The 27538-nt window shown below is 39.2% G+C and overlaps 1 protein-coding gene across 1 annotated transcript in view; it reads right to left on the bottom strand.

The window, feature by feature from the left end:
* Window positions 1–27538, bottom strand: part of ZNRF2 (zinc and ring finger 2) — a 58721-nt gene that overhangs the window by 10353 nt on the left and 20830 nt on the right. Inside the window, exon 2 of the mRNA XM_059847284.1 lies at window positions 17280–17375. Within this exon, the coding sequence (XP_059703267.1) occupies window positions 17280–17375 (96 nt within the window). The remainder of the gene's footprint in view (window positions 1–17279; window positions 17376–27538) is intronic.

The raw sequence follows: 27538 nt of genomic DNA on the forward strand, positions 1-27538 counted from the left end.
CATTCCCTGCTTGTGTAAACCTCATGAATCCTACCTAAGGCTCTTGTGCATAAATACTGAAGGTATGAGTGCAAAAAACCAACTGCTCTAAATGTGTAACTTGCACATTAACATACTCCAAACCCATATAATAAGGCTCATAATTAATTACACACGTAGAGTGATGACAGCAAAACCAATCCATCACAGACTTATGACACCTTAGTTCTGACTACCTTTTGACCATTTTAGGTGATTCGGATCATCAATCTCAGACAAAGAAAAAGGAGTGAATAATCCTCCAGTTAGACCTGGATCCGGTCAGAATTTGTTCTGCACTCTCCTACAACAGTGGCTTGTATCAGATGGAAGTCAGTTTAAAGGCCATTTAACAATGACTTTTAAACATATCTGTTACAGAAAAATCTGTATATTTTGCACAGAATCACTGCAGTCTGAAAAGGTTTTTTGTTTTCCTGCAGCAGAGTGATTCAGCAGATACATTTTATTTTAAAATTTTTCCCTTAAAAACCAAAACCAACAACAAAACACACAAACCAAAAGAAAAGTAAAGCAGCTTAAAACTTCATCAATGTTATGATCAAAACATTTATATCAGTGTATTACCTAAATGAAAGTGGGAAGAGGAAATAAGCCACATTTTTCCATTTCGCCCACATGTGGGTACATACACAAATACCACACCCCCACATCCAAGTGCACTGCCCCCAATAGGAGGTAAACACTCCTCCACTTTCCCAGCTACTTGAGCAAGTACTCACTAGCCAAAGACTGGTGTCAAAGACCAAATCTTGCAAAAGAGCATAGTATTTCCCTCCCGAGTCTGCTCAAATACTTCTTCCTCTTCTCCTCTATCCCTAGTTACTACTGTTTTAACTTTGGGTTGTCAGTAATTTTTCCTCCTAAGCTTCGGCTTTTATCTTTACTGGAAAATAAATTCTGTGGCATTTCTGCACTTATAACAAAATATGTAGTAGAGGATTAAAAAACAGGCACTCAGGCAATTTTGCACATACTTTACCAATTAAAAACTTTTCTTAGAACTTTTGAAAATACATCTAATAACTACAGAAGCCACTAACTCAGCTATGATTAGGATTATAGGCAATATCTGTGATTAAAGTGTCTTTAAACTGAGGACTGCAAAAGCGTATGCACTGCATACCTTCTGGATCAGGTAATTAAAATCTGTTCTGATGCTTTTTGTTTTGCCTTTTAAAACACATGCAGATATAGCCCTAGGCTCAAGAAACTCGAGGTAACAAATCATGGAGATGTCAATATATTTTGGGAGCTACCACTTTATAGCTGCAGTATTTTACTTCACTCTGAGCATTCACTGGAAACAGAGCACTAAGTTAGAAACACCTTGACCCAATTCAATATGACAACTTTTCAAAATGTGTGTATTTTTTCTAAAATTTAAAACCTTAAATGTCCATGGAAGCTGCCATCCCAACTAACTTACCTAGTGAAGAACACCACAAAGGTCAATCTTTTCAGGAGCACAACAGAAACTTAATTGAAATATATCTTTTGAACAGCATTGGCTCTAAAATTGGTAAAACAACAACCATTAAAAATATTGATGAAACTTTATTAAATAGTACGTATTACCATGTATTTGTTTTGAAGCTGATGACTAAAAACTGTCTTAGTAAATTACTAGAGACTGTCTCTGCTTGTTTTTAAAGGGAGTATGCAGAGCTCTAGACATCTAGAAACCAATATATTTGTTCACATGTAGAGCGTGAATTCATCCATATTGCAGAACTTACATTTTTATTGCTATCACCTTTGCTGATATCACAAGGAGTCAAGGAGGACCTACATGTTTCCACAGGTACCTTACTATTCAGCAGCCAGGAAGCATGTGTGTATGTGATTACACACTTAGTAATGTTACTGACTTCATTTACTAAATCTTTATGGCTTCTGTCACATTTATTTTTCTCCCTCTCCGTTTCTTTCTGGCTGTTTCTTACTATGCTTTCCTCCTCTTCAAACTCATTTTCCCTAAATGTGTTTTCTCTAGACCTGGATTTTCTACCACTCCTCCTGCCCTCCATCATCTCATTTCATTTTCTGCTGCAAAGCAGGCACTGGAGGAAGGAGGAAGACAGAAATATTTTAAACTACCTGATACAAACAATATGGATAGCCTTCTTATATGGGGTTAATGTCCTTGGGAGAAGTAGACCCTAGAATGGAAGGAAAGCTATTATGCACAGGAAGTGCTTTTCTCATGTAGCTCAGTGACTGAGCTTTGCAAACTGGTATTGACTGCAAGCAAAACCTGTCTTTCCCAGTCCATCCTAAGCACTAGGAGAGCCAGCAGTTTCTTTGACATTACAGCTGGTTTTTAGTATTCTGGCTGCCACAAGAGGAATACTCTTGATTCTCTTGGGATCATTCTTGGATGACCAAGTCAGCCATCCACTGCTGCTCAAAAGTTGAGCCAGAAGGACATTCTGAAGGAAAGATGATTCTTAAGTGCTCAGAGCTCCCAACAGAAGGAGGAACATCATTCAGTTGTCACTGCAGATGCTTATTTTGCCACTCAGCTTTCACAGCTACAGGGTCAGTCAGCAGATTCAGCAAGGCAGAGCTGAAGCCATTAGCTTAGTTCACCTATGAAGATTGTGCTTTCACAGCCAGAAGTGGAAATTCACTACCCTCAGCAGGATAGTGAAGAAGCAGTGGGTTCCCAACTAGAAAGATTCCTCTTTGCTCTAATATAAGCCACCTCCTCTGGATCATATTTAAAAGGGAAGATATTTAACATCGAATATTTTAACTTGTACCACAGCTAAGCAGTTTTCAGGATTCACAACACCACAAAATTGAGCATGTAAATAACTTAAATCCAAATTCCCCTGAACTACTTAAATCCAAATTCCCTTCTATGCTGCTGAAAAAACCCAATACCCTTGCGCTAATCAAAGAAGCACAGGTGGTAACTTTTGTGCATACAATCACCCCAAACACCACTGCACAACTCATGTGGTAATACCTAGAACTTAAGCAAGCCACAAATACCTCCCCAGCCACAATATACAAAAGCTAAACCTCTCCAAAGCAAGCTAACAAGCTGCAACAAATGTGACACTTTATCAAATACTGACAAAGTGCTTGATAAATTGCTGGGTTGGGGGTGTGGTGATGTTTTCCTGCATCTCACACTTCAACCCTTGCAACAGGCAGTCCTTTACAATCTCCTACTCAAAGTCCAAGTGTTATCCTTGTTTTCCCCATCCCTCTCTCATTGCTCAGTGTTGGTCCAGGACTGAGATAGCTATGTACAAACAGATATCCATCATGAAAGACCTCCTGCATACACACTGCCTACTGTCTTTGGTGTTCCCTCTTCTTAAAACACAAAAGTAAAGGGGAGGGAGCTTGCAAAACACAAAGGGAAAGTCACACAAGAAAAATATTTGCAGAATTAGGCCTAAGTGGCAATACTTGTGTGGCAACACCAGGCTGAGATGGAAGGAGATGGCTGCAGAAGTTTCATTGTTTCTTAGCTAACCCACATTTGAAGAAGTGGATTTAAATTTTTGTGGGACATTCTGAGCTTAGTAAATTCTGAGAAATAGCTAGACGCTTCCTGTTCAGAGAGATGACAGTCGGGTCTGTGGTAGAGAAAAAACACTTCTGGTGAGATAAAGATAAAACTGAAACAGTAGTGATAGAAATACATTTAAGTGAGCAGGAGTAAAAAAGTCTGTGTTGTGTAGTCATAATTTAACTAAATAGAATTGTATGCAGGTAGCTAATTAATACAGAAGGCAGAAGGATTTGCACACCGAAGAAAACGGAGTTCTTTTGTAGAGAGATTTAGCTTCAGTGACCACACCACAAGGGAAACCTAGCTGGAGCTATATGATAGAGGGTGCCAGTACAAGTTATGGTTCTGAATAAAACTCAAAATTTAAACCCCAAGTATAAATAACACAGGTTTGATACAAAGTCCAATTAAAGTATGTTACTTGCAGACAAAGTCAAGTTTGCACCTCAGGAATCCCAGTGAAAAGCTACACTTTGCAAAAAAAAGGCCAAGTAGAGAAATAAAGCTCCTCACTTCCAAGCATCCACATCCATGGCCATTCCTGTGCTACTGTTATCAGTGTACCGGCTTTCACAGTCCATATTTACACTGCTGACAGAGTGTTGGGGTGATATAGGTATTCATACTAGATAAATTTTGTTAGCCCAACAGGCCATGAAATGTCTTGTCCTCCCATCTTGAGATTTATTGCTAGTGACTATGCCTTTCCACAGTAATTCAAGTTTGCTCTCAATACAATTACCTGATTGACTCTAAAATTTCTGCTTCTTTCCAATGTTTGTTTAATCAGTCTGCTTGCAATTTAAGATGCCTTTGGACATTAAATAATCTCAAGATAGCTAAATAACTTTCTCCTGTTGCACTGATTATTAGAGATAAGTTCCATTCACCACATTTGTAAGCACTATGTCTTTAAATTGCCAAATTTTAGTCTAGGTAGGGGCCAAAAAGCTGCACCTGTTCATAAATGAACCACAAATAAACAGTCTTGTCCTCCAAAACATGATGTAAAAAGAATTTTTTGCCAGCCTTACCCATCTTGTACTAAGTCCCCACTTCAAGTGAACTGACATATTTATTTTTCGAATGACTCAAGGGGTACCTTGGGTTCTTGAAGTGTCTTCCTTGGCATGTTGTATTTTGTCCTGAGGCTTACCCCATGCTCCTGTCAGAAGCATTGCTTCTGGGAGACAATACTTTAGCTCTTGTCTTCTCAGAAGGTGATTGGGTGAAAAAGTCTTGAATGCAGCCATAGCAAACTTGCGCCCCACGTGAGATCCCACCACGAACTGTGTACCCTAGCACATGCTGCCTGAAACAAAGCTGCTCACTGCAGCACATGGAATAAGGAAGCTGCCTTCTGGCTGCTTTCTTGGGTTTTCATTGGTATTACATGACCTCTCAGGTTATTGAATGTTAATCTTGAATGTCAGGAGTTAAAAGCAGCATGTAAAGGGGCAAACCCACAAGAAACAAAACAGCAGCAAAACAAGATACCTTAGGAAACAGCCTAAAGAAAGGATCACTTGGGGAATACATCCTCCTTGGCTCCATCAGGGAAGAATGATTTACACTTCTCAAGGCTGACTTTACCATCAAAAAGGATCTTGCACCACAAGTATGCTACAAAAGGAGGAGTGGTTTCTTAAATGGCCAGAGGCAACCAGATTGTATTGCTGACAGTCTGCTGCATTTAGAGAGGATCCTTTCTTACAGGGAGCTGGAGATAGAGCTGGGATGAAAGTAACTTACAGAAGCAGGCAAGAAAGAAGTGTGGGATGCAGATCTTTTATAATTTTTGTTCATTCAGGAGTAGAACGGAGCAAAATATTTAAGTACTGCTTATGCATATCCACCAAGCTATACCAGTACTAAGAAACTGCTATGACAGATAAAAAATCAACTTAGATCTATTGAAAACTTGGGACTGGCAGGCCAGAAATCCAGGAGGGTGAAAGGTGGGCGAACCATACATGCACGTTTGCCCAGAAATCCAGGTGGGTGAAAGGTGGGTGAACCATGAACCATGTTTCAGCATAACCCTGCTTAAGCAACAGGCAGGGTCACCATGCAGAGCACACTCAAGAAAAATGAGAGACCTGAATTCCAGCTTGCCTTGCATAGCAGATAACTTCTTTACCAAAAGTAAAAAACCACCAAAACCCAAAACCAAACAAACATAAACCCAAACACACACACACAAAAAAAAAAAAAAAAGCACCCCAAAAAACCTCCCAACCATTCATCCAACTAACCAAAACAACAACAACAACAAAAACCAACCCAACCCCACCAAGGCATATAACCCCAAGAATATTTTATCTATAAAAGCTTCTTCTGGTAGTAAATCACTTGGGTATCTGAGTTGATGATTTCATGAAGAAAAGCTACCAATGTGGTCAGGGGAAGGGTGAAGAATTCCTTAAAAATACAGTGCAAAAACAGGTCTCTTCACGTAACTTTACAGTCAGAAGGAATAGTTCACTCAGATGCTGTAAGTCTGTTAAAATGAGCAACTTTTGCAAATCAAGACCAGATGCTATCACCAACAATGTTCTTAAAAACTTAGCAGGTAAGGCAGAGCACAGATGCGGCAAAGGAAACAACAGAAGATGACTGTCTGATCAAGCTGAAGGAAAGATCTAAGTTGGGTAAGATCTCACAAGTGCAGGATGTTGATGTGGCCATTCAAAAAGATCCCCACTGAGTTTAGGAAATCACTTTTGTTTTGTCAGCTTCTTTAAGGGACTAAATTTATTTTATCCCCAACACAACAGAAGACCTCTCAAAAGATTGCAGAGAAGAGTTTCCCAAATGACGAGTCTTCAACAGTTCACCATCACTGAAACTACAGCCAGAAGCCAGAGAAATTGCATTGCAAAGATTCTCAAATAACATGTTTCATTCTTCACGGTCTGCAATGAACTAGGAGTGTGATGGGGACAGGCTGGCCTAATGAAATGCGTGAGAACTCTCACATGACAGAAGGCAGACAAAACAAGCACACTAGAAAGCTTTGCAGAAGGAAAGGGTAGGGCAGTAAGTGTCCCTGAACAACAGAGGCAGAGAGAGGGGATGAAGAGAAGCAGCTCAGATGAAGTTATCTATCCTGTTAGTCTGGGCAATATGGGTTACTTTAATGGTGACTTGTTTTGAAGTTGGATGAAGGATCTGATTCCATGTTTCATTCACTTTGTCCTTTTTCAGGTTCCTATTCCAGGCTTCCTATAGATGCCCTAAGCACAATGAGTTTTGCCAAATCTTTTTTCCAGTCTTTTAACATTGGCCAAGTAACTGACTCATTGCAAGCAGAGGAGTTTGGTTTGATCTGATGCAAAATGAGTGCACAGGGAGATGGCATGAAAGATGAAACTATGAGCCTAAGGTAAAACAGGAGGGGGAGAAAAAGCAGGTGTGTGTGACTAAGACACTGTGCTTAGGGAAGATAGGATGCATTACCAAGCAACAGACAATGAAAACACTGGTGCCAAAACCCAATGTGCATGAAGTCTGGCTTATTAACCCCAGTGCCAGGTGCTAGGCCTAGAAGGTACTTTTCCCAGCAGGCTCCAGATCAGCCTTCTCCAGATTAAGACAATGTCTGGTGTTAACACGCATACATGGGACAAGGATATAAATCACTGCATAATTTTTACTTGTCTGTCTTTTCTGTTTGCAGCAGACAGACTGCTTTTTACAAGCTATTCCTATTTTAAATACAATTATCCTTGTGATATAGATGGAATGCAAAACATGTCTGAATGCAAAGGTTCTGATAACATCAGATATTGAGTCAGAGTTTTCAAAGTTATCTCAGTTTTTCTACTCTACACTAAACCATTATCCAGTATTATAATTTATTGCAGCAAGCATAGAGATATGGTATTTCTGGTGCTAACAGGTACCTACAGGTTATTACTACCCCATGAGATACTGAGTACATAGGTATTGAATTGCAAGAGGATGGAAAAAAAACAAACAAACAAAAAAAAGAAACCATCAATAAACCTTCCTTTAAATTTTAAAGTGACTAAGTGAAATAAAAAACAAGTACAATTCCAACAGTTCTCAGCAATCATGATCATTCACAAACAATAACACAAAAAGGTTAACATGGAAGATGTGTTTAAAAAACCAAACATCCCCAAAGACACTTCTCCAGTATTTGTTCCAAGTTACATGCCCATAATCTGGCAATATATTTCTACAGCCATTTAAAGTTTTATTTTTCTCCTTGTTTTTTCAATTTAGAGACTCTCAAAACTACTGAACACCATTATGACATCCTTTCAGCTAATAAAGCCATAGATAAAAACAGACTTCCTTGGAACTGGGCGAAGAAAAAAGGTAAGTGCTAACCAAACAATTCCTTCCTCCACCTCTTCATTCCAAACAAATAAACATTATTTATGGGCTAAAAATTAACAGTGAATACTACATTCTTGCTTAGCTACACAGGGGCTATCAAATACCTAACAATACACATGAATAGTACCTAATGAAACTTCACACAAGGAAGGAGGGGATGAGAAACATGGTCAAAATTATGAAAATCTGATAAGGCTTCAAATTAGAAATAGCTGGTAGTGCAGGGTTAAAATGGTAGTTCAGGTTTTTATGAGGAAGTTTTAACAAGGTTTCATGAGTGTTAATATAATTTAGCAACAAACACCAGTGAAGTTTCTCATGTTAGAACTTGGGGTAATTTCTGAAGCTGAGCATATCTGTAGCCACGTGAGACAAAGTTATGCAAACTTTGGGGAGCAAAGAGGCTCCCCCAGGGAGGACAGAATAGGCAAGTCTAGTATTTTGTACCTATGTCAGTGGGTGTTTTACATCCTGTTCTAGAATCTCTGGATTTTGCTAAAAATACTAGAAACTAGACTAGAAGCTAGTAATCTTTCCCCTGTGTAAGAGTGATAAGAATCCCCAGTTTAGAAGTGAGAGCACTCTATCACACTAGCAGTGTTCTCACCCAGCTTGTTTCTGAAGAGTTTGCCTTATTTTATCACTGGAATCCCCTACAAAAGCTGGACTGACTTCTTTTGTGCATTGAAAGGCTGAGTCTGCAGCTCAGAAGCACAGGACTACTGAAGTAATCAAAGGGCAGCAGGTTTTAAAGCAAGATTTTAATCTGAAGAAAAAAAATAAATTGCAAATGACATTTCAGGCAGTAGTTTAAAATTGATCTGCCCTTGGGGCAGTTTCTGAGCCAGAAGGAGTAGCTCTTAATCTTTTATACTTCTTTAGAGGGAAAAGAAAAAAAAAAAAAAAAAAAGAAAAAGGGAGAAAGTCTTGATCTGCAAATAATCTGTACTAGATCCTGCAAAACAGTGAGAAATTTACGGTAAGAAATACCATGAAATTCCTACACAGATCACTCATCTCAATGAGATGTACTTTGGTATTTATTTTTTAAGACCTAATGATTTCAAGTAGTATTATTTCAAAATCCAGCAAATTAAATACATTTTCTATTATTAGAAGAGGGATATTTTCAAGGTTTTGTCTCCACAGGACAACTAAGAAAAAAAAAATAAAAAAGGGCAGACTATTGGTAGCAAACGAGTAAAATATTAAGGTTTTAGACGTATCAGCTTTAAAGACTGCAGAATTACCACAGAAAACTAGCAAAACTAGGAGCATTATTTCCCCTGGAGCTAAGTTCGCAGCAGTCACAAGACTGCAGCAGTTGCAGACGCGATTTATGACATCCTCTGAATGACCTCTCCGAGCTAAAGACTGATTAAGCGCAAGGCATGGAAGGTAGCTCCTGTCTGCCCGCATCACATGGTGCGCACTGCTGGCACGGCGGGCAGAGCTGTCCCCGGGCTCTGCTGCAGGCAGCCCTGCGCTGCCATTATGTAAGGGAGCACAGCGACACACAGCACCGCGGCTAGCGGTCCCCTCCCCGTGTCACCCGCAGATGCTCCCAGCGGCGCTGGTTCACAGGTGTGTCTGTCATTTTCTAGGACAAGAATTGCCATTTGACTTCAGCAGCGCTGTCGGCGCAACAGAAAGGCAACAGCGGCGTCTGAGCTTAAGGAGTGGCACATAAGCAAGAGAAGTAACTTGAGCTATTCAGCACATGAATGATCCCATTTTCTCTGTTTCTTCCAGAAACAAGTGGGCTTGTTCTATAGCTTCCAAAAGCTTTACTGTATTTATCCAAAATATTCCCATGGCACAGGTATGCATTTAAATAAAGGCAATTCCAGTGTATTGAGAAAAAATGTTGTCCTGCTCTCAAGAACTGAATTAAGTATGAGATGACATTGAAGCTGTTTTGCCTTGGCTTTGTCACAGGAAGTTCACTCTAGCAGGTTTAGGCCTGGCTGAAGGGAAAGTACACAGAAAATACTTCTCCCCAGAGGTTTGTTAAAAGAGTAAGTCACATGCACAACAAATCAGAGAAAAGATTAAGATATTAATAGGTGTGATCTCTGCAGTATGTGCTTCTCAGCAGGATCCAAGCATGTCCACTTTAGTTCATTACAGTAGAAAGAAAATCCAGCATCATCTATTGAGCACCTCCAACCTGAACCATGAAAGTGAGCTGTCATGGCTTCTTTACAAATCTATATCCCACATTTCTCTTGCATATAAAGTAAAACAATAAGCAATACTGATACTTCAACCACCACCACCACATCTCCATGAGTATATCTTTCAGAGATAAATGGGGCAGTCTGCAGTTCTGGGAATTGCTGCTGCAGACATTCAAAGTACTTCCCTGTCAGTTACACTGTGTTCCCATTTGATGAGCTTTCTTCACAGCCACACCAATACAAACACACAGCTTACTTTTCTGGCTCCATAGCAAAGCTTTGACAGTTTGTGGGTGTGGAGGAAAGATAAGAGACTGCAGCTTCTAAAAGTGCTGCAATTCCACACTGTAAGAGACTGACCCAGTTCATCCAGTGACTGAGGCTGGAATGGGGTCACTGAAGCAGGTCCCACCTCCTCCCTTTAGGAGGCAGGCACAGGTTGCACAAGTTGAGCTAGAGTGTGGTCTTATTTAGTGACATTTATCAGCATCACTCTTCAAGGTGAACAACCTCCCTTCCCAACAAACTTGAAATGTAACAGCCTGCTTTTGCAGTGATGCTCTTCTGGGAGGTACCAAAAAGTGTTGAAGGAGAGGTTTGGGATGGCGGGAAGGAAACACAGCTTTATTGATCAAAGGCAGGAAGAAATTAAGTTTGCTACTGTTCCTCTTGGCAGTCTGGTTTGGACAAGTCTTTGGCCTAGACTGGTGAACATCAGTAAAAGTCTGCTCTTGTCCAAACATTATCAACAATTCTTAAAGGGAGAAAGTACAAACCAGTCAATATATTTTAATCAAACATTACTTAATACACAATATCTCTTCCCTCCTCAAATTTAACAATGATTTGCAAGACAAGTTATGAGAAGTCTGGGCCACTATTATATTAATTACAGAAGAACATCTGTGCAAATGTCTGAGATGAAAATTTTATTTACTATAATAATGTTCTACTGTCACCACATTAAAAAAATTTTGAAGTTAAACAGTTCTTTATATTTTCAAGAACTACTGCAGAAAACAGTTTTAAAGCATTGGGGAAACTGAATGAACCTCCTACATACTCTGGAGGATGTTAATGAGAACACAAGATCAAAAGAAAGAGTAAATACCACTATTTTAACTGCAAGCAGGGAATAAGTGTCTTTTACATGTTCTGTTAAACTACCTTTTAAAGTATGCTCTTCTGCCTCCCCAGCATCCCTGAGGACAGAGCACAGAACCACCTAGGGCAGAGTAAGAAACTAGAAACTTTTAGCCAGCAATCTTGTTAAACTTTAAAAATTACAGAATCGAGAAAGTCTGTGGAGAATTTTACACCTTGGATAAAGTGGAATGAAATAACTGATCTGCCTTAGCATTATTTTGTACTGCTCTGCTAAAAGTCTAGTCCTATTAAAGGATGAGGACAAGGAGGAAGGCTTAAGCTTTTCCAGGCAGACTGGCAAGATGCCCTTTTGCAAGGTCTTTCAAGGTATGATCTCAGGAACTCTGGCAGAGAAATTAACTTGAAGTTAATAATCCTTTTCATTCCTGAAGTTTTGAGTGCTTCAGTCAAAACAGTTGACAGCATCAGCCTGGCTGAATACTCTGCCTTGATGCCCAGAAGTGACCAAGCAAATCAAGTCACTGCAGTGGCCAGGACTACCAGAATCATGCATTTTGGTGCTTCCAAATTTAGGTTAAGGTGCACTGGTTTTCTTTCCTTCTGCTGAGCAGTATGAACTCAACAAGTTCTGGCATAAGTATCTTGCCCCAAAGACACTGAAATGGGCAGCAATCAACAAAGGTTGTAACTTTAATTGACCTAAAAATTAGGTCAGCCCCATTCACAAAGAATGTTTCCAAAATATTTTTTTTAAATCCTTTAGTGACTCATGCCAGTATTTAAGTCTTTGCTCTTGATCAAAATGCATGTTATGGCCATCATTTCAATGCTGACAACTCCTCTAGAAGGATTATTGCTTACACAGATTCCAGCTCAAGATTCTGCTCACATACAGGCCTTAGCATATGGCAGTCCCAGCAAGAAATGCTTTTCTCTCAAGTCAAAACTTGACACAACACCTCAAACCAATTTAGAACAAAAAACAGTGTGTTTAAATCACAACAAAACCCTGCTTTGCATCCTTGCTCATCTGAATCAATTGCACTGTTGTGGCCCAAGTCAGTTAGAGATCACCTCAGTTGGTCAGAGCACGGTGCTAATAACACCAAGGTTGTGGTTTCTATCCTTGCGTGGTTCATGCACTTAGGAGTTGGACTCAATGATCCTTGTGTGTGCCTTCCCACTCAGAATATCCTGTGATTCTGTGAATTTGGTTAGACAGCATGGGAACATTCCACTCTTTTGTTCCTGGTGATACAAACACCCCAGAAAACAAAGTACATTGCCAGAGAGGAAGAGCACATTGAGTTCCACTCCTGTTTTTCCTTCTGGTACACGTACCTTCATTTTTAATATTCCGTCTATAACAGTTTTCCCCATAGTAATTCTCCATTTCAAAGAAATTGGATAAACTCTTATTATAAAATCATATCTGTAATCCCTGCTATCTGTGATGTTGGATCTCCTGCCGTTTTTTTAATATGATAGGTCTAAAAAATTCACTAATTGTAACTTAAATAAAAAAATTACCAAGTCCTTACTTCAAGCAAGGAAAAAACCTTCAGCGGTTCATGCACTGGATGTCTCAACATTGTTCCTCTCTGAATTACACTAGTGAAAGCTTTTCCCCTTAAAATGAACCCGAGTAAATATGCTGGCCAACAGTCAGACCCACTGCCACATGTGAATTAAATGCAGAGTAGTCTGAGCAAGAGCAGCACTGATGTCAAAGCAGAACCACCCCTGAGCGAGCAGCTTTGAGGAGATGAGCTTAGAAAGTTTCCAGTAGAACACCATTCCAACAGAAAGTGCTGACTTGATGAAACCCAAAATATTCCACAGGAATGTGCTAATTCAATCAAAACTTTTGAAAGAGGACAGGCTGGCTTGCCAGGCCAGCCAACCAGTCTAGTGAGCTGACTGGCTCTCCCCAGCCCTCCAGGGTCACTGGCTGCCCCATCTGGCCAGGTGCCAGGCTGCTATCCCTGCCCTCTGAGGGGCCCTCGAGTAATAATAAAACTAATGGAGTCTTACAAAGTGTGCTGAGAAACAAACAAAGGAATTTAAAAATGAAAACCAGAATTATTTCAGAATCAAGTGAGGGGTTTCATCAGAAGGTATTGGGTATGTTTGTTGCAAAGCATCTAAAGTCATGAGTCTCTCCTGTGTCTCCTCAATTTTTTATAAAACATCTTCCAGTGAAAAAAGCTGTATCAATATTGCAACAACACAATAATTATATTCAAAATCTAAACTTTACCAGGCACCTGTAATCATCAGCAAGGAGTTTAAGGTAAGTTGCTTCCAAAGCACTGAGGAACTTTACATAAATGCCCGTACCTGACCAAAACACAGGGCTACAATTTAAGCAACATCTTTCACAGAGCAGTCCCTAAGTGGGCTCCCTGCTTGTCACCATGACAAATTTGAACAAGACAGTGCAAGGGGCCTCATTCAACACTCTAGAGAAGCTCAGAGGATTAGGTATGGCTACACAATATTTTAGGAGTCTTTTTTTCTTTAAAAAAAAACCCTGTCAACTAGCAATTAACCCACTTTCTTCAAAAACTGGCTTTTGGCAACCTGTGGTTAACCAGTGCATGGGACCTACTCTGGCTCCTCAACTCAGCAAAAAACAGCATTTGCTAACTAGGAAAGGTTTTTAAAGACAAACACCATGATGTTTCCTGCACAATACCATTCATTTAACCAGCTTTTGTATAAAAACGCCTAGATATTGGTTCATGTGTGAACACCACAAGTAGTTTAAGGAATGTGGAACAAAGTTCCACAGAAAAAAAGAAAGAGCTCTTTTAAAATGCCTAATTCAGTCAGCAATGAGATCTCTGTTGCAGGCAAGTCACGTGATTTTGAAAGAATAAGGCTAATAAAATGTACTGATATATTTATATGAAAATCAGCACAACTCCCAGCATAGAACTGAGACAATTTTGTGACCACTCTTTCAGAAAACACATGTAAATCAGACAGCTGCCCGAGTTTGCAGTTCACTGACCCTTTCAACTGCCAAATGCAATGCACAAAGGTAGCTCAGAAAGCAATTAGAGACTGGCTGGGAGGACTCATTAATTTATTTAAACTTCAAATCACAGCTAAGCAGTCTCGTAACATTTTTCTGTGGGAGACTGTATGCCTCAGACTCATATTTAAAAAGAAGGGTTTGTCTTCTCAGAATGACAAAATACATACAATTTGCTCCCTGGTGTTTCTTAGAAATAACTAATACATTTACAGTACCATGAGGAAAGACATCTAGAACAGAACTAGACATAAGCACAGTTCAATCCAACTGCTCAATCTCTAAATAGTTCTGCACCTGCAAGGTCTAAGGCTTCCTTCAACTCCTTACAACAAAAAACTCAGAGATAAAAGAAGGTGAGGATTAAAAAAGGAAGAAAAGAAAAAAAGATATTTTCCCTTCTAGTGATAATAGGACTGGCAAATATCAGTGACCAAGCAAATGCCTGGTTGGCTCTATTCTAGTATATATGGCATGAGGCCAAGATAACAATGAGAAAGTAAAGCATAAAGAGATACCTTCCATTTTGGAAGCAGGTATCAAAAGTTAACAGTAGCATCTTTTCTTCTCTCAAAGAAAACTTGAGATGCCCTTGGCCTATGGCAAAAAGGCTGATTCATCACTGATCTCATGATGACAAATAGCAAAAGAGACAAGAAAAAAAATGCATGCATATAGACATTCATATACATGTCTGGGCCTGAAATCATGGCAGCATTAGGTTACCAATCTGCTAGCTAATTTTTTCCATTAGCCTCATTAAAGGGACCACAACAATAACAGAAAAAAACAACTGAGCACTGCACAACTCAGAAGCCATATCCTCAATTTCTTCATGCTGCAGTAATTTAAATAGCCAGCTACAGGCTATAATTTCAGCTTTAGTCCGTGACTCCAGGAGCTAACCAACTGGAGCCACCAGGATCAATGCACACTTCTCTGAAGTGTTTATGAAAACGAGACCATACTTATAAGTATCTCTCTCAAACCAGCCTACCTAATTTGATAGTTTCCTTATTTCACACTTACATAACCATTTCCTAGAATCAGTTTCTGAGGCTCACTGTACAGCAGACACACTCCTAAGCCAAGAGATGACAAGCTGCTCTTAACTCCTATTGCATTGCCCACAACTGCTTTTGTCATGCTGCAGATTATCCAGAGTGGCTTCAGCTGCCACTCACAGGTTTTACTTGTGCTCATCTGTTGACTTAAACTGTGCAAAGGTAACAAGATGGCCCAAAGGAGCTGCAACCAACAGTGTGTAAGCTGAAACAATTCAAGATGGAAACAGGAGTCTGAATATGGCACCATTGTGATTCAAACAAAGATCATAAATGATTCTGAGAGGTTACATTATATAATTACCATATCTTCAAACAAAAGTTAGTCAGCTGAGTGCACTCATATGTACATGTAGGAAGCAGCAGGGGAAAAGGATTTCAGTCAGTCAAATTTGTGCACACCCCATCAGATGGATTAGAGCCAGAGCTTGTTCTCTGCCAGTCTGCCGCCTCCTGCTCCCCCCTAACTGATCCCAAGTGCATTTTCCTACCCTGACTGGGGTGACTAGTGTGCTCCTCTTCTCTCCAATGTCCAACATCCCTCAGTACACACTTTATCTTGGAAAATGCTCAGACCTGAATTTAAGAAGGAAAAATAAAGAGGAAAAAAAGCCCTCTTTGTTAGACGAAGTCAACCTTCTCAAATATATGTGTGGTAACACCAGGAAGAAAAAAGAAATTTTTCTTTTCCTAAGTACTGTGTTTTCAAATGGATTTCACTACTCTAAGCATATCATTTCAAATTATTTTTGCAGTTAAGGGCCAGTAGCATTGGATAGCATTATGGTATCCAAAAAATAAGATGGGCCCAACCATTCTTCAAGACTTGTTTCAATAAAATGGTCCAGTGTAGAATACCCTAACAGGGAGGGTCAAAGAGCCAATGACACTACATAAATAACTATGTTGGGAGGGACCTCTGGTGGTCTTCTGGTCCAGCCCCTCACTTAAAGCATGACCAAGTTGGACTAAATTGCTCAAGAATGGAGGTTGCACAACCTCTTCAAGTGCCATTTCTACCTAACACTGAATTAGATCTTTCCCTGATATAACTTGTGAGCACCAACTTTCAGCTTCTTGCTGTTCACCTGCAAAAAAAGCCCAACTCCCTCTCCTCTCTACAATTTCTTTCTAACTGCATTCTATTCTGACATCTGATGACTGGTGAACAATAATCTCATTGAAGATGCACTGTAAGATTTTCTGCCAAAGCAGGCACTAAAATTTCAGTAAGACTTTCTAATTCCTTGTTTCCTCAAGCCTTTTTTTGTGCTCGCCGTAGAACTGAGTGTCAGCCTAAGCTACGGTGATAGAAAGGTTTGATCTCAGTGGGAAAAATCCTGTTTGCCTTGCATTAAAGCTTGCCCAGAAGGAGAGCTTAGTAGTAGGGGAAAAGAACAAGTGCTACTACACGTGATTCATTTAATATTGGCCAGTTTGATTAAAATAACAAAAACATATAACCAGTCTTCATGAAGTATCATATACAGAATCAAGTGAAAAAGGAGAAGTCCTTTAGTTCCTCCCAGAAATTTAATTTTCTTGAATAATGTGCAAATGCACAGCATGTCAAGTAACAGTCCTTAATAAAGTCCCTGGGAGACGCGATCAACCCACCTCACTACATGATGTCATTAGATGAAAGGATGGGTAAGCTACACATATCTCAACTGGACAATAAACACACACTGACCAGTGGTCAAAAAATGGAATAAACACATTCAAATAAGAATAATTTTATATTTGCAGGACACACGGCAAATTATATTGGCATGCAGTATATAAAGACCAAGTTCTTAGGAATTAATTAGAAAACAAACTACAAGCAAAAAAACCACATCATTTATGAATCCACCAAACCAGTTACCAGAATATCTTATTAAGTAAAGGACTATTATCACACCGATGTTTAAAATTAATAAATAATTATCAGCTTACTTCTTTCTTACCATTGTAGGTTATCCTTGGTTTTGTCAAACACATCACAAGATGTAAATCCATTTCGTCAGAAGATACAAATTTTGAACAAACAGGGCACTTGAATCCTATGGAAAATAAAAATACGTAAGTGTGAGCATACTTGACCATGTAGCAAACATATATACTCAAGCCAAAAAGTTATTCTGCACATATAAAAATAAAGAAAAAAGAAATCCTGGAGGCTTTTCAGTTTTGACCTGACATTTCTTACATAAATAAGATTCCCTTGATTTCAAAAGATCTCAAGATGGACCTCAGAATTGTTTCTGGAAATCATTCTGTTGACAATTGCAAACATTGTCAACACCTCTGGAACACAGATTTTCTCAACAACATAAAAGAAGTTTAGGGCAGGAGCAAAAGGATCATATGACTCTACTAAAACAGAAATTACAAATGTGTAGAGGACAGAGCCATTAAAATTTGAACTTGTGCAGGAATCCTGAATTAACATGTTCATTTTTACTGGGAATTCTACTGAAAATTTAAACAAGGATCTTGGGTTTACATCTCATCATACAAGCTGCAGCATCTTTTACCAGTCTGGGGCCCTGGAAAAATATTAACTCAGGGGTGTTGCCTCACCTCCTGAATCACTCATACTTCCTGCAGCACTGAATTTGTCTGACTGCTCTCATCCTAGCCAAACATGACCTTGTTTAGCTTTTGAGGTCACCGCCTCAGGCAACATGGGGTAAAGAATAATTAAGACAGTCTGGATTGTGATGCAACTGCATCACAGCCTATGACAAAAGTGCTTAATACCTTAATTTATGTCATTGCTAAAGACAGCAATCTTCCAGTTAAAGGACAAGATCAGCTGGACAACTTTTACAACCCACAGAAGAGCCTGATTGATTTTGATCTGCTGAATAATTAACACACACGTGAGAGACAAAAAAACCACCAACAGGGATCTCAATGCATAGTAGCTGTTAAGGAGTACACCTACAGGCAGACTGTCCAATAGGACAACATTCAGCAAAAACATTGAATCTACATCCACTCAGCATAAAGGCACAACCACCTCTCTGATGCTGTGGGGAGTAATGATGCAGGCCTGTATAAAGGGTCACTGCACCCTCCACCAGCATTCCCATCTGGGCCTGCTCCCACATGTTTTAGTTTCTTGCCTCTTGCTTTTGTACTTCAAACCTCAGGAGTCCACAATAAACCAAGTCAGTCAAGGATGACAAGCAACTTGATGCTGCACTTTCAAATAACTGATGCCTGAGAATTTTCATCTTTACTGTTAATTATTATCCAGGTGTAGACAAGCAACTAACCTGAAGCATTAGCACTTGATATAAGTACTGCACTTTCCTGATCAAGAAAATTATGTATTTCTTAGGGCAGCTCATGGGAAGCAAGTCAAAGAAGACAGCTAGCAACAACCATAAGGAACTCAGGGCAGCAGCTGAACACGTGCTGGAAACCACTTCCTGAGATAAAGTACAGTTCTGCTTCTTCCAATTTTCAATTTTAGTCATATCTATTTCTTCTTTGTGTCAATCTTGCACTTCAGTTTGAACATTGCTCTTCTCTTCTTGATTTTATTTCTCCTCCCCCAACCCAAACATTTTTACAAACAACAGATCAATAAGCATAGCACAGCACAGCCAAACATGTCTTTTGGAAAAAACTAGCTGAAAGCATTCATTTACTTGTTGAAAGCTTTATCAGTGACCTTTCAGCCACTTCCTTCACACAGGTGTCCTGGGGTGACTTTATGACGCTGAATTGGATCCCCATTTGTCTGTTTAGCTCAGAAATAAGTTTTGCATCTTTAAGACTGGTTCTGAGAGCAAAGGGGGGGAAGAGAAGAAGCATGGAGTTTGTTTTCAGAAACTGCACTCACTCCTCCACATTCCTGCTCCTGGACTGTGTTGTCTGCAGAACAGACAGCGAGAAAGACTTCTCCTTTGCTTTTAGTTAGTTTTTGGTTAGCTGAGGCAATGAAGTTCCCTGGACTGTGTTTTTTCTTTTTCTTTTTCCGTCCTGCTCTGGACGGAAGAACCCAGAAAAACACCAGGAGCTCACTCACACCTGTTGCCCACCAGGCCCAGGACACTGCCGGAGGGACTGACAACAGACTGGGTGAGCTGAGCTACAGCCCACAAAGAGGACTTCCTGAATTTATCATCTCTTCAGAGCAGCAAGAGGTTTTGTTGTTTAGTATTGTTCATTTTTTTGCTGGTGAACACTTTGCCTGTTAAATAAACAAGGTTTTTTCCACTTTTCTCCAAGGAAATGTTTTCCCAAACCAGCTGGGGGAGAGGCCGCTTGAATCTGCTTTCTAGAGGAACCCCTTTAGAGGTTTTCTCCCAAATTTGCCTAAACCAGGACAGCAGGCTACACCACAACATGACTAAAATCAGAATGAGTAATTCAGTCTTCCAAACACCCAAACCCACCACCCATTACTGTTCTGTAACAAGTTTCTTCAAAAACTGACCCAGGGTAAAATTTTCTCTCAATCTTTACCACCCTACTGCTGCTGATTGCTAGGTTTTGTCTAGACTTAAGACCTATGCATTATTGTCATTTATAAGCTTCTGTATGGCATAATTGACAACACAGTTTGATGTGAAAAAGCCTCTCACTTCCTTATATGCTTCAGACCAAGTCCTGCAGTGACAGAAGGGGGTGTTTGCATTACAGCAAGTTAACTTTTATGTTCATGGACAGTTAAGCACTGAGACAGTCATTAACAAGTTCTCTCTGCTTTCTGGACAGAACTCTTCTAGCTTATTCCCTAGAGTCATGAGCACATGTAATTGGGAGTGACAGGGAGCAGGGACAACACCAACAGGTCCTTAGAACTACTGTTAAAGTTAACAGTGTTAAGAAGGTACAAATCCCAGGAATTCTTGGAGGAAATATTTTAATCTAAATAAAGTATTGGGGACAGCTTGAGTAACTAATAATGATAATTTAATAATAATACTGCTTTTACTTTAAACCATGCTTCAAGATAGACAGCAGTGAAAAATATTTCAGGTTATCCCTCTAGAGTATTCAGATGAATATGATTTACCACCATGCACCTGCCCTTAAACCAAGTAAATAATCTGTGTTCTAAAGCACAGATTAGCAGTATAAAGCAGTACAGTAAGTATTTTAACAATACATTTTGTTGTGGCTTGTCCTGTGTCAGGGGGATGTGAAGGCAATGGCTCAACTACTACAAACATCCTCCTGACACAGCAAGTCTGGGATACCTGACTGCTGTAGCTCTACTCAGTGTGCAGAACTGAAGAACCCAAAGAACAGAGGACATCACGTTTAACTAAGATTTAAGGAACAACTCAGCTGACCAAAGTAAAAGGTCTGTTTGTGGAAAATATGGTTTTCCAGTGACCACAGTCAGCTGTATGCCAGAGACTAGCATAATAGTAGAAAAAGAGCCTTGGGCTCACAACACTTGCTGAAACATTCTTTAAACACAAGTGAAATCTGATTTCTCATTCCTTCACAATGTTCCACTGCAATCCAGCTTCTGGATTTAGCCATCTTCTCCAAGAGATGCAAAGTCGAAGTTTTGTGTGAAGGAAATTACCATCTCCAACTCCTTTTAGTAACCACAAAGAACAATTATTTTGACTACAGACAAAATATTTACTTTATTCTAACTGTATTTGTAAAATATAAATAAGCAAACAATATACACTGTTGACAAGCCAGTTGAAGATCCTTAAAAAAGCTCATATTTTCCTACCTTTCCTCAAATCAGAAGGCAATAGTTTCATGACCCAGTTTACAATTAAGTACTGGGAAAGAACAAAGACTCTATTGTAGCCCTGCCCAGCAGGCTAACAACATTTATAGCCTATGTTTGTTTTTACCATCTTCTCAAGGAACTATTCCAATAACTTACAGAAAATTTCACATGACTTTAACAATCAGCAACGGGTCAGAAATAACTTGCTCTCTACATGACTTATTTTACTGGGTTTAGTAGATACCTCAGAGACATTTGGACAAAAAAGTGGCAGCACTTATCAGATGAGGTCACATGAAGTGTCTTCCAAAAACCTATGAAACTCAATCAACTACTTTCTCACTCTCTTTACAAAAGGAGCACAACAGATAATATACAGCTCTAGGTAAAAATCCAGCTCTTAGGAAGGTGTTGATTTCACAGCATCCCTTATTTTTGTCCCAGATGACAACTATCACCTTTGTATTAGCGTTGTCACTGTCAGCATGTCACTGCAAAGTCCTTCCTTCTCCCATAGCAGAGAACTCAGGCTGTGACACACCCTAAATCAACTGAAGGACCACCCCTCCCCCCATTCCCTACATTCTGAAGTACAGCACTAAAGAACTGAGCACCAGAACCGAGCAAGCACACACCTCTAGCTGACTTTTGCAACTGCATCCTTAGGAGAGCAGGGAGCCAAATTCTTACAAGCTCCCACCATATAGTTTCACAACCCCAACTACAATACTGAAAGTAACACATTACTTAAAACAAAACCAAAATCCTGGAAAAAAATTACAATTACAAGAAATGGAGACAAAACAGAAAGTTGAAGCAGAGCTACTAGAAAATCCCAAGGTGACAGAGAAAACCTGCTTAAGTATGAGGACTTATGGCAGAGGTGAATTCTGTCTCAGTCTCTCTTGAATGTATCACTTTCTTCAAGCTCTGACATCTTTTGCAAGTGAACCTCCAGTTAGCCAAGAAATCCCATCTTCTCTCACAACCATCTAACTAACTCACACTTTTCCTCTCTGGCAGACTTGGGAACTACCCACAGGGACAGGTTCATGGGTGGCCACCCGTTCTATCAGCACCAATTTCAACCTCTTAGTGATGCCTTACTGTGTTTGCCTTGCTTTGCAAACATCAGGCTGCTTATGTTTGCACATCAGCGCACAGCAGAGCAAACATAAACATCCAACAAAAAACAAACTCCCAATTGCTAAGATTTTTACAAAATCATGCTGGCACTTATTCTGGAATATCTACTTAGTGGTTCAAAAAAAAAAAAACCAAAAAAAACCAAACTGCTAAGAGCTTCCAGACAACACAGGGCAGAGTGTCACAGAATTGCACATAAAGAAACATATTAGACTTGCACAGAAGACTGGATGATCCTTTTAGACAATATTAAACAGTTGTAGAAAGAAGTAAGCACTAATAAAACCAGCACCAACACAAAAGACTGAATGAGCCTGATCAGGGTAACTTTTCAGCAGAAAACATCAACTGGAACACTGCCAAAGCCAAAGTAGAATGGGAGCAGCTGCTCTTTTAATGTATGCAGCATATTACTATTTTAAATCTTTGTATCCTTGTGTTTTCAAATAAGATGGATAATTCTACCTTGTTTTGCAGTTAAAGAAGTCATAAGAGAAATCCTTGCATCCACACACTTTTTCTAAGGTGTATTTGAGAATAAGAAGCCTGACAAATGTTACTTACATATTCACAAATGTTCTTTGGTACTTCAAAAAAGAAGTACAGACAATCTGGAAATACAGCATCCAGTAAATTTGATGGTATGAGGGTGGTATGCCAAATCACTATCACACAAAGAAAGCCTGCATAATGATGCCAAAAAGGAAACAATACAACACAAAAAAAGGGTTGGTTACTTCTTAAGTGTTCAGAAGACATGGAGAACAGTCAGTAACTCTGCTCAGTACAAAACACACATAGACACTGGGAAGTGTGCACCCTTTATCTTTTTCCCCTAGTCTGAAAACAAACAGGTTACTCTAATGTTTCCTCACAGGCCCTGATGCCCAAACCTTTTATTGCTCTTCTTGTCCTCTGGCCTCTCTCCAATCTTACCATGGTGCACTGCCAAGAACTGGGCAGAGATTTCAGGCTAAGACTTCCTAAGTTCTAAGCATACATTAATACTTACCTATTACACTGTTCCATTACACTAGGTGTTAGTATATATAGATCTATCTATACACACTGAGATCTCTTTTATGGGTGTGTGTATATAGGTAGGCACATTTTAAACCAACAGGTGATTGGCTTATTCCTCTCATGTCTCACAACAACCCCTAAATCTTCAGCAGAACCGTTGCTAGCTAGGTCCATTTTTAGTGCTATATTTCTGCTCACATTTATTAACTCTTATCCGGTTTTTTTTAATCCATTATTGGCACTTTTTTAACTTGTTAAAAAATTATGAATGCAAATTTTGCCTTCCATAGTGCTTACAAGTTTAGCATTTTATTTAGTTTTTTCACGTGCCCCGCCTCCAAAAAAGAAGTTGACTGAAAACAAACCCAAAGCAGACCACTGTGATATTTGATTCGAATTGCTTTCCTAAAGCAGATGTAGGATCTTTTTTCCCCAACTATTTCAGCATCCACCTACTTTTTCACCTATACCAAATTTTTTAAGTTGGTTTACAAGAATATACATCAAAATAGCATAAATATTTTGAATTCAAAGCATAATGCCTCTGCCTATTCCACTTCTTCCTTTTCTGTTCAACTGTGTAGAAGACTATGAAGTAAAATTTTAAGGACAGCAGAAAAATTAATCAAAATAATTCAGCTTCTTTTTGAAGTAACAGTCCTGGTCAAGATAATATTCTATTACTCCCTTCTTCTGTAAACTAATTTGTAAAAATTGAAGTAGTTTAAAAAAAAAAAAAACAAAAAAAAGAAGCTGTCCAGTAAAGGCCACACGGTCTATCAGAGTTATATGGTCACAGAATTCTCTCTTCTCCTCAGACAGCTGAAATGGAAAAAGAGAATGAGTAATTCTGTAAGCTCAAAACCACGAAGCTTTGTACACTAAAGCATATTGCTTTAACACAGCTAAGATCTTGCCTGACAAGTTTACTCTAGCCATCAAAGAGAATATGAAAATTATTTCACACTAAATTCAAGAACAAAGAACTAACATTTTAAAAAGTCTTAAAGTTAGAAAGCAAAAGAAAAAATAGCATTACCAATTCCCAGGGAACCTTCTACACGAAAATTTCTAGGTGCTGTAGCTGGCACAGAAATAGCTACTCAGAGAAAGTTTGTCATTTTATGCACTTAAGTTTTTTGTTAAGGAAGAAAATGTCTCAGTGAAAAATCACATCTAGTTCTCTACCTTTCATCCTTCCTTCTGCTGTCAATTGTCTAAGCCAGAAGAACACAGCACCACCTGGAAAGACTTCTGGAGATGAAAAGAAATAAAGAAATACTCCCCTCACTTTAGGAGAGAATATGAAATCAAACAGAAATAAGGAACACAGTACAAACATTCTAAGCTCTGTCTTTTCTAGAAAACTGAACCACAGTAAGAACAAATAAGCACTTACTGATTTCAGGTTCATAATCTAGTGGGGTTTTCTTCCCCGTTTTTTTGCCATAACACTGAAGTAAACAAATCTGTGAATTCCTTGAGGGAAACTAGGGATTTTCTCTTCTGTTTTCTGATTTAAATGTCCCACAGAACTCAGTGGGAAAGGGGGATATATAAAGTGGGGAATAAAACCAAATCTGAACTATTTTAGTTTAGGAGTCCACAGAATAAGAAGAAAATATATGTTTGGATAATACTTCATCTCCTAAACAAAAAGTTATGAAAGACAAAATCTTATTAGAAACTTCTTCAGCTCCCTTCATCTTGGTAAGTGGGAAAGTTAGATCTTCAGTAGCAATCATAGAAAAATAATGCAGTACAGAATGAAGAAGATAAATTGAATAAGACATTTTCTGACTCATAAACAAAGCTTTTATCAACTACACAATTGAGGTGTCTAATATCAGTGTAAAAGTATCATGTGATGATGATTATAATTGACAGCTGCACAGTTTTAGAAACAGAATGAACACAACTATTAAGAGAGAAAAAAGCCCAATTTTAATATATCTTGCAGCCAGAAGATGAAATTACAGGCAGGAAAGACCCGTGGAAAGCTTGATCTTAACTTTAAACAGAACAATAAGAACAGCTGTCATTAGAGGAACAGCCTTTTAAGAGTGACATTTCAGATCGATGGAAGCACCCAACAAAGGGAGAAGGAAAGACCTTTTTAGCTCAACCTGTTTTGTGGGGTCAGTGTTATCACCCCAGTCCCATCATCCATAGGGATCTGTAGTCAAGCTAAAGGAGATATTGCTCAAGTCTCTGTCATCCAAAGTCCTAGAGTATCTGCACTTTCAAACTGACAAGCTCATAAACAGGAACAGTTGTTCAAGTGACTTGTAAGCCATTAATTCACTCTTACTACTTCATTACCTCCATTTGAAACACGTCACACCCTTCCCATCACAGATCCACCACAAGTTTCTCAATGCAGCTGAAGTAGCTGAAGACTGACAAGTGTGAATATAAACTTCGGTTAGGAGCAAGCTTTGGTTTTCATATACAAAAAGGCTCCACCCACACCCTAAACCCAGAAGATTTTAGCTTTTGGCTTACACTTGAGAAGCACATTTTCAACTAGCAACCAAAAACTCCCCTTAACAATGAGACTTTGCCCAGAAGAATATCTTTCACTTCCATTGTATTTTCCCAAAGGAGGGGGAAGGGGAGAGAACCCTTCTCTTTTTTATGTAGGTGGGATGACTCCCTTCCAAAATCTGACTCAAGGACAAGAAAGGAAATACACTTTTCTTCTCTCTCCATCATCAGATCTTTGGCAAGCAGAGACAAGAGCAAGGTCCCCCTCTAGCCTCATCAGCAGGGTAGCATAAGGAGTATGGGAAGAAAGTAACCCTATCACCGTTTCAGAGGCTTCTCTACACAAGTGGGACTACTTGCCACTCGGTTGAAACCTCATGGCGCTGAGCTGTTGTCTGAATATGAAGTTCAGCCAGGTGGACACATTTTTGAGCCCAACTGACTACCTTCTTCAGAAAGCAAGTAGCCAGAAAGCACCGTCAATGGTTCAGGGCAAAAATGTATTTTATTTACACTCAGCAGGCAAGATCATCCTGCCAATGTTCATCTAGCTCAGTTATGATGACAAACAATCCCACTGCAGGCCAGCTTGGAAGTCTGAAAACTTTAAAGCAAATGAAATGCCTGAAAACTCTTACTTCAGAGATACCCCATATTCCCATAGCTTTTTTTTTCTTAAATCACCGACCTCAGTTCAAAGAGGAAGAATTTTCTCTCATTCCCAGTCTCTCCTGAACCTATACATTTGGGTTTTTTCTTTCTTCTTGAATTTTGTTACTCCCTCAATTTACTGCCTGGAGTAACATTTTTCTCAAACACCCGAAAAAGGTGTTTGAGAAAAGGTGTTTGTCTTTCCACTCAGAATTTCACAATACAAATGGAGGAAGGCAGACAGGACAACTGTGTTCTGTTGTCAGAAGGCACTTCTTGGGCAACTGAGTCATTTGGCAAGACACCTACAAATTTTTAAGTGCAGGGAACCAGTTTGTCTACACTTCCCTGCCCTACTTCACACTGTCAATAAAGTCACTACATTCAAAAACATACCAGGGCTAAAGAAAATTTTCCATTAGAAATCACACCATTGAAAAGAGAGTATAGAAGAGCTGCTCCAAGACCAGAAGAATCAAGCCTTAGTTTTTCAAAAGGCACAGGTGTAAATATCTTCAAAACTTGTACTGTACAGCACAACAAATCTGATCAAAATTACATGAAGCACGGTAACAAGAGAGGAGAGGGTGGCTATACCATGCTGAGAATATATTTAATGATAGCTAAAAGGGAAGAGGTATGATGTGAAAATGGCTGAATAATGGTTGACAAGGATGACTAAACTGAATACGTGAAACAGAGCATCTTGTTGGACGCAGAGAAGTCTTCTGAGCAAACTGGCCAAAATGCGTACGAGGTCTTATGAAAAAAAGAAATGGGAGAGACAAAGTAAACACTGCACTTGAAACGCAGCAGACAGGAACAAAGGAGCAAGCCCCAGGAGAAGGCAGCATCTTAGAAGACAGCACAGATAATGATGCTGCTTGAAAGCATGCAGAAGACAAAGTCTCTCGGAGAATCTGAGAACTATTATTCTACTACACAAACAAGGCGATAATGGAGACCTGAGAAAGCACAGCATTTACAGACAATTAGTCTGTTGTCTACAAAGTTTTTACCAAAGTAAGTGAGGGTAAAAAAAAAAAAAAGAGGTCCTCACTAAGGCAAAACTTTGTAAAGTCTGATTTAGTTGAAATACTTACCAATAACCTACTTGTTCCTGCAGAAATAGAGGTAGCAGTGACAAAAACAAAACAAAAAAAAAGGGGAAAACCAATCAATGACAAAAAAATCAGAGTA

This window comes from Haemorhous mexicanus, chromosome 1 (assembly GCF_027477595.1).
Source record: "Haemorhous mexicanus isolate bHaeMex1 chromosome 1, bHaeMex1.pri, whole genome shotgun sequence".
Taxonomy (NCBI): domain Eukaryota; kingdom Metazoa; phylum Chordata; class Aves; order Passeriformes; family Fringillidae; genus Haemorhous; species Haemorhous mexicanus.